Below are 8,962 nucleotides of genomic sequence, written 5' to 3' on the forward strand. Positions count from 1 at the left end.
TGTTTATGTTTGTGTTTTGTGTGCATCTCTTTTAGAAAACTATGTACTGTTCAATTATCTATCTTGGGAGTGTTGTTGATATTGTTTTCGAATCTAGCTACTTTGTTTGAACACACTCGCATATGAGTCAGAATTTTTTGATCAGTGTTAGTAAATAGGAGGTGATCCCAAACCTGATGATATGAGGTTTCGGCTTCGAGATCAGATTACCATCTTTGAAAAATAAAAGAAAAAAAAAATCATAGTGACCATCTATATGTACGTGAGATTTGGAAGGTGTTGAGATTAGAATTTTGAGATGTGTCTTGTATCTTTAATCTGCTGGCAATTTGAGTGTTGAATTTCTACTACACAGATGTAAACCAAAATTGGTTGAACCACATTATTACCATGTCAATTCTTCTGTCACTTTTACTAATGGTGGTGATTGGGCTGGGTTGGCTTGGCCCACAACTTATACTGAACCTGCTCGTTTTAGGTGGGGTTTGACCCGGCGCGGTAGAATATGGGTCGGTTTTGGTTCGGTTCGATTTCAAAGTGGGCCGGGTATAAGTCTATTTCTAAATCTCTGACCCAAAGTCGAACCCGGCCCGCAAACCTAACCCAGCTTGGATGGAACCCGGGCTCAGGCTGACCCTAGAACCTAACTCGCACCCAATCTCCATGATGACATTAGTTTTAGTGAAGTAAATTAGTTATTTAGTAACTAACTAATTAGTAGTAACTACTTAGTAATCTTAAAAGTAAAGCCAAGTTAAATGTGTGTGTGTTTTCAAGTAAAAACTTGGTAGGCCGAGTCCAAAACTTTACTCAAGATGGAACAAAATCGCTACCAATCGGTTAAAATTCTTCTAAATTAAGTTTTAAGGAAGTCAAAAAATAAAAGAAAAAAAAAGAATAGAAAAGGAAAAGTAGTAGGCCGGGTTGACCAACCAGGCTCGACTTGAATGGGCCGGGTTAGTGGGCCAGGTTGGGTTGCATTCTAGCCCTAGACATGCTTTGACTCGAACCAAACTCAAGATTGGCCCGGATTGAGCCAGCCTAGATCAGTTCGAAACCGGTGTGCCTAGACTTAGATTAGCCTAGCTCGACCTAGTCGCCGGCCCTAACTTTTATACATTATATATGAATGAGCCTATCTTGTCTACTTTTATTATTATTCTTAGGGTTGGAGAGTAACTTACAATCGTAGAATTGACATTAGTTGACAGGGTTAATTGCTGATAGACCCGTGTAGTATCATTGTTTGTATCCCTTCTAGTTTTGCTGATAGACCCCATGAGTGAAACTTCGTTGACTCTTTAGCTTTAGGGCATGTTTGTTTGCACGGAAGTAATTATGAAGTAGCTGAAGTAAAAGAAGTAGAGGCTACTTCTACCACTTCCAAGCAAAAAAAACGTGTTTGGTTTTCTGAAAAACTTACTTCCAATACTTCTTTAAACGCTTATGTGGCGTTTACGTGTCATCCTTACTTTCAAAATATTTTTTCAATCATCAATACTCAGAAGTAGCTCGGAAGTAGTTGAAATGCATATTAATTAGGAAATAAATAATTTTTTATTAATATTTCATTTATTAGTTACTTCTAATAACTTTTCATTGATAAAATTGCTCTTAATTTTAACAATTATTCTGTAGTAATTTGTGATGGTCGTCGGCCAACTTTTCTTTGGGATGAAGAGAACATTTTGTATATTAATTCTTTGTCTAAATACCACGTTGATGTTACGATCAAAGGAGCGAGGGAGGAGGGAAATTGGAGATTCATAGGAATTTATGGTTATCCGGAGTCTCGTCATAGGCGAGAGGTAAACAATTATTTTAAAGCTAAATGGTTGAAAGATTCTTCTTGCTCTCAAGTGGAGAGGGGTCATAGCGGCATGAAAATGGTTGTAACGTGTTGCTGCGCCTCGATTCATGAACTGAAAAATCCAAACCCAGCAAAGATACCATTAAGTTTTATCCGGAGTCTCGTCATAGGTTGAGCAAAATACGCTCAGATGACGCAGCTGCTGCGCCTCGATTCATGAACTGAAAAATCCAAACCCAGCAAAGATACAGATACCCGTACAAACTATTGATCAGCCCGTGGGAAGTCCTGCCTTCAAACTTAAAACATTACAAGTACAAACCCAGTTCTCCAAAACAAGAGTCGCCAAATTCCATGATTAAACCATCAAAAGAGAATCAAGCAGAAAAATAATAAAAATACGACTGCTGTCATGAAAGATTGGAACAACTAAACAAGGAGCTGCAAAAAGCAACGACTCAACTGGAGGGAAATCCAAGCCCAATTTCCAAACTACTGAAAAAAAAATCACCAACATAAATAAAGCACAAATTCACAAGCACACAAACACACAAATACCACCATTTATGTTCTCCTCCTCCGCAACTAACTGCTAAATTAAACAGCTACCTACAAACACAGGGAAACTTAGAATCATAACACTACTGCTTCACTTAGCCATCATGACTTTGACGAACTCCTCGTAGTTGATCTGCCCATCGCCATCAACATCAGCCTCGCGGATCATCTCGTCAACCTCCTCATCGGTCAGCTTCTCACCAAGATTGGTCATGACGTGGCGAAGCTCAGCTGCAGAGATGAAGCCATTCTGGTCCTTGTCAAAGACCCGGAATGCTTCCTTGAGCTCCTCCTCGGAGTCGGTGTCCTTCATTTTTCGGGCCATCAGGTTGAGGAACTCCGGAAAGTCAATGGTACCGTTTCCATCAGCATCGACCTCATTGATCATGTCCTGAAGCTCGGCCTCTGTGGGGTTCTGGCCAAGGGAGCGCATCACAGTTCCCAGTTCCTTGGTTGTGATGCAACCTGTTTGGATTATCGTACAAGAGTGAACGTTACTGAAATTAGATATTTTTTCCTCTGTCTCCGCCCAAAAGTTTAGGACAAACTTTTCACATGTAAGCTATGCAGTATGAAAAAGTTAAATTGAGTGCAAATTATGTTTTATTGACATCTAGGTCACACTTAGAACACAATTCAGGAGAAGCAAGAAACAGATATAAAGAAGCTTACAACTATTGGGATTGTTTTGTAGTCTCCAACTACAAGCAAAGCAACCAAACATATAGTTGTATTAAGTACCATAGCATCAAAAATGTGATTAAACCAACAGTTACACACAAGATCCAAACAAAATGACGCAAGTCTCAAATGCAACAACTATGGACGGGTCTCAAATGCAGCAAGGGTCTCAAATGCAGCAACTGCGTAAATCTCAAAGGCAGCAACTATGCACTGAATAATAAATGTGCCTGGTAGCTTGCATTTGGAGCTCTCATATGGTTACAACTTTTCAATCTCAATGTGTAACTAGTGTATTTGGGTTCTAGTTCAGTCAGAATTGCCTACAAGACGAGCATAACTACAACTACATCATGGCAATTATTCGCGTGCAATTTTTGTAGGGCTTTTTCCCCTTCGAAGCTCTCATTTAAAATACTAATGAAAGTCAACAACTAAATATTTTTTCTAAATGATTTTCTGATGAAGTTGAAAAACTTTCCTTAAACATAGCTATCAACTACACCTCGAATTAGAGAATACTAGATATTCACTGCTTTTCCAAAAATATAAAACTTGGTTATGTCCAACATTCTACAGTACTAAAAAGGAGTTCAAAGGATTATTGCCATAGAATATTTCTCTTTGATCACCCAAGTAACTTAGCTAATATTTATCACAAAATTGTTATAGCCTTTATGGTAGAAAGTAGGAAGCAGAAGTATGCAGCATAATGCCTATTAATGAAGTGACGCGTGCTACTCTCTTGAGAAGAATCCGAATTCACAAAGACCTACTCATGATCATGTTTGGAAATAAACAGTAACAGACAAAAAGTTGTTCCTTTCCCCCTCCCCATTTGGAACTAAGTAGATTCATGTGCAGGGTTACTTTACTTAAAAGGATCTAAGTTAATATCTAGAAAAGCTCACATGGGTAGGGGTACGGGACACGGCAAATTTGTAAAAGTTAGGGTACAAGGACACGGCTATATATATGAATCTTAATATTAAATTAATAATTTACATAAGATCAATAATTTTTTAAATTTACATAAGATCAACATATAAGAAATATATGTGAAGTGTAGAATATACATCCAAGAAGTGTATGAGTGTTTTAAATTAATACAGGTATTATATAATTGAGTATAGGCCCGAATAAACATATGCATATATTCAAGAAGTGTCCAAGAGGTTTGGGTATGGGTACAGGTACATGTCCAGTACGGGTACGGTTTTCTAATAGAATAGAAGTACTCAGATGACTGTGTGTGTGTGAGAGCGGATCCACCTTGACCAAACTGGTGTCACGTGACACCAGTTTGGTATAGGAACGTGACACCAGTTTGGTATAGGAAGACAAAAAACCCACTCCTATTATAAACCCACCTCTCTAAGAAACTTACCCCACTACAATTTAGATGACCCACTTTGATAGAACCGAACTCAAAATTCCAAATTCACATTCGATCAGCTAATTAAAAGGGTAAATTTCACAAAAACCATATTAGTTTGGGAGTTTCTCAGATTTGGTAGATTCTCAGATAACTCCCCTTAACTTCTAATATGTTACAAACTACTCTTTAAGTTTTTTGGTTCTCAGACAACCCCCTTCAATTTTCTATTATACAAAACCCCCTAAAAACATGAATCACAATTTTCACTATAAAAAATCTCCTTGCATAATTTAACTACACATTCGAGAATTGTAGTTAACGCTAACAAGGGTCATCTTTGAATGATGTTGAAGTTGAGGGGGAGTTTTTTGAGATCCCCAAAAACTTAAGGAGGGTTTTGTGACAATTTGAAAGTTAAGGGGGTAAACCAAGGAACACCCAAACTTAATAGGGTTTTCTAAAATTTACCAACTCAAAAACTCACCCCAAAATTCAAGTCTAGAACTTGAGAATCTATAATTAGTTACACATATATATTAAGAAAGATGCATATGATAGTGTTACTAATGATGTGATTATGTACTTTTTAATACTCATCGGGGAAAATTGTAAAGCTTTTTTAATTACTAAATATGTAGTGGCACCAATTTCAAGAATTCTTGGATCTGGATCCGCCACTGTGTATATATCACTCCGGCATGGTCATAAGGCATCATAAGCAATTTGTTGAAGAGCTAAATACAAGGAAGTAAATCATGGCATATGTATGTGTACATGTGAGACAAATATGGAAATACTTGTCACGTAACAACATGCGAAATACATAAACTTTTGTTTGGGAGAAGTATGTTTCATACACTAGCAACTTTGCTGCTTTATTAAATATTGATTTTGAACTCTCGTCAAATAGGATGGAATCCAATTTCATTTGTATCCTCCTTTCTTATGTACTCCATTCTCTGATCAGATTAGACAACATTTCATTCCTTTCTGCCACATACGAATAATATTAGACCCAAGGATGGATCCAGCTTAAGAGCCTTGGGGCATGTGCCCCCATGGACTTGGTAACCATAAGTTAAATTGATTTCAAGATGAATAGGTGCTCACAAACAATACTTACCTGGTGCCCCCATTTAGAGAACAATTATGAAGTACTACTATGAAACTCAATAGTGTGTTGTTAGTTTTTGTGATGAAAATAAAAAAAGAAATTGATCGTATTGCTATGAAAATTATGATGAAAAAAATTATATGTTAAGATCTTTGTGATTGTTGTATAAATAAGTTTATAGTAGTGGAATTTATATTATATAAGTTATTGACTTATATGTATACTATTACATGTGCCCTCATAGAAGAAAAATTTTGGATGTGTTTAAAACTATCATGCCCTTAAGAGAAAACTTATATTTATTTCCCATGTAGGTGTTATGATACATGTGTACAATATTACAGATGGCGATAGGCGAACTAGGCGTTTCAGGTAGCGCCTGTCGCCTAGATGCCTAGGCGACGCTTAGGCGTTTTGCTTTTTTTAAAATTATTTAATTAAAAAATTAATAAAAATGTGTATTAAATTCATATAAATTTATAAAAAATAGCAATCTTAGATCCACAATAAACCATGCATAGTTAAATACTAAATAATCAAAATAATAACTAACAGTATTATAAAAAGCGCTAGAAAGCCTAGGGGTTGGACTCGATGCCTAGAGTCTAGGAGGTTTTCTTTTTTCTTTTTTAATTATAACAATTGATAGTAAATGTCAATGTTATAAAAGGCTTAGGTGTCGGACTGATGTCTAAGCGGATTTGTTTCTTCATTTAAGTGGTGGTCGAGGAGGTTTTGCTGAAGGTCGTCGGAGATAGTGAAGGTGTTCATATTTGGAGGTTAAAAGATGTTTGGAGGAGATTAGAGGATGTAGAGGCTGCAACACAGAAAATCATGACCAATGCCTAAAAGATGCAGTGCACATAAGCAGACAATGCTCTCCTAACACTCCTAAAATCTAGGTGGGCAACCAAGGCGCTGCCTAGGCAGTAGGAACTAGTTAGGCGGTCTAGGTACCGCCGAGGTCTAGGCGTACGCCTAAGCGAACTAGGCGGAGGTTTTTTAAAATAGTGCATGTGTAAGAAAATGATGTTCTCTCTGTCCACGAACAAAGAAAAATTTGCACGGCCTATTTTAAAAAGCGGTCTGGGCATCCGCCTTGGTGGCCTAAGCAGTACTTAGGTTGCCCACCTAGGATTGGGAGTGCCTAGGGGAGCATGGATCGGTTAGGCAGATTGCATCACATCACAAATGGGTATATCACTCGCTTAGGCACATTAATGTATGAACTATGAAGAGAATGGGCCAAGTCAAAATGGATTGGATCAAAACGTTATATTGAAGTCAATCTTAGATAAACGGCACTGATGTGGTTTTGGATCTTTGAAAAGAAATCATTCCTCTCTTAATGCCAAAACTGCCCATGTGCCACTTATGCAACCACCTAGGTGCCCCGGGCGCTAGGCACTTGGTCCAGTGCCCAAAAGCGCCTAGCGGTTTCTAAAACATATGCCCTTTCTACAAATTGATAGAGAAGAGTTCAAATCTAGAACACAAAACCTATAACAACACTTTCCAAACAGGAGTTTTTTATGCTCGTTCATTTGGAAAGCTTAACCCCCCCCCCCCCAAAAAAAAAAAAAACCTATTTTTCTCATGGCATTTGGGATCTCAACCCTCAGAGCTATAGAATGTTTACCTCATGGAAACCCTAAATCTTCAACTAATTAATGTTGAACCCATCTTCAAAGTAACCAACAATTATGTGCCAAATTAAAATGGTCATTTTATACGCTCATAGTCCTCAAGTAGAATTAGTATGTTGATTGTACATAGTATGTTGTAACTCAGCCTTTTATTCATGGTCTTGTCGTATAAATCGAAACATGAATAAAACCCTTTTAAAACTAAGCCATTTTGGGTGTTGATTACACTTGGCCAACATTCCTATAAAATTTTCTATTTTGAAAATAAAATATGGCATTTAGCTAATTAGTAAACTAGTTGGGTAATTGATAGTTATATAGCTAATTAGTAAACCAGTTGGGTACTTGACAGTGACATTTTTCTGTTGGCAGTTAGGATCTCAGCCATCCATATTAGTGAGCTACAGTAAGTTTACCTCGTGGGAAAATCCCCAACTAATTAATGTTGAACTCAACTCTAAAGTAAAAACAATTATGTGCCAAAGTAAAAATGATTATTTGTACGCTCATAATCCACAAGAACTGCGCTGATTATACATAACATATTGTCACCCTCAGCCATTTTAGTCATGGTCCCCATTTTAGGCATGGTCTGGTCTTTATAAATCAGAACATGAATTGAACTCTTTTAATTCTAAACCTTTATGGGCATTGATTATACTTCGTCAATATTCCAGAAGAACTATCTGTTTTGAAGAAATAAATATGTCATTTAGCTAATTCGTGAACTTGTTGAATAATTGATAGTAATATATCATAGTTAGGATGCTAAAGAAAATGATACAATTTCTTCATACATAATTGTCTTCAGCCCCTATTTCTAGTTACATCCTTGGTGTGGCATGCTGAAAAGAATGGTGTCGCGATAAAAGAAAATGTACGAGCTATGAAGGACAAAAGAGGGAAGATGGCATCCATCAGATCAGTTTTCATATCCCACCATGTGATTTGGTTCCTCGAATGCATTGGACTGGAGTCATTGTCCAACGCTATCCCAAGAACACCAACCGTCATGTGCTCACTCCTCAAAATACCACAACATCTTTGCTTGATTAAGAAGAGCATAGTTGTCGTGATCCTAAAGTAGAGATGGCCGACAGGATGAATCGAGTCAATTCGTCCCTGTCTTGTAAAAATCCACAATGAGACGAATCAGATTCATCTTGTTTTGAATTCATATGAGACAAATTCGATAACCTGGTCACGAATTGAGCCTTAGACCCAATTTGTGACCCGTCTCGTGGCGAGGCGAGTTAGACTCGTCTCACCATGAGACTAATGAATTGGGCCTTTTTCCCGATTTTTCCCTCCTATTTTTTTGTTCTTCAATTTTTTTCTCTAGACTAATATTATTTTATATTATTATTTTTAATATTTGTTATATTTTATAATAATAAAATACAAGTGTACCAATTACAAAAATTAAGGAGAAATAAATAGAATAAACTTTTCATTTCATAAAATAATAACAAATTACTTCACATAATGATTGACAATACATCGGGGAAAAAACTTTATTAGGAGGAATAAGTGTAAGCTCCCGATGAATTGTCGGAGGCTCCAAAGAAATACCCAAAAGAAGAGTTGTAGTGCTCCATAATGTGAGATGTTGTAAATACTAGAGGGAGAAAAAGATGAGAGTAGATATTGTAGTAGAAGATGAGAGTTTGAGTTGTGAAGAATGAAAGGCATTTAGGCCAAGGGATATTCGTAGGATTGGGGACTAGGGGTGGAGGGAGGTTTTATTTATATTTTTTTAGTTGTCTCCGCCTGCT

At 37.0% G+C, this 8,962-nt stretch overlaps 1 protein-coding gene across 1 annotated transcript in view; it reads right to left on the reverse strand.

Annotated features, from left to right (window-relative positions):
* The window catches only part of LOC109831731 (calmodulin-7), a 7,945-nt gene continuing 1,165 nt past the window's right edge, over positions 2,183-8,962 (reverse strand). The window contains exon 2 of the mRNA XM_020399126.1: positions 2,183-2,833. Coding sequence (XP_020254715.1) covers positions 2,460-2,833 — 374 coding nt within the window. The 3' untranslated portion in view covers positions 2,183-2,459. The remainder of the gene's footprint in view (positions 2,834-8,962) is intronic.

This window comes from Asparagus officinalis, chromosome 2, assembly GCF_001876935.1.
Source record: "Asparagus officinalis chromosome 2, Aspof.V1, whole genome shotgun sequence".
In the NCBI taxonomy this organism is placed as follows: Eukaryota; Viridiplantae; Streptophyta; class Magnoliopsida; order Asparagales; family Asparagaceae; genus Asparagus; species Asparagus officinalis.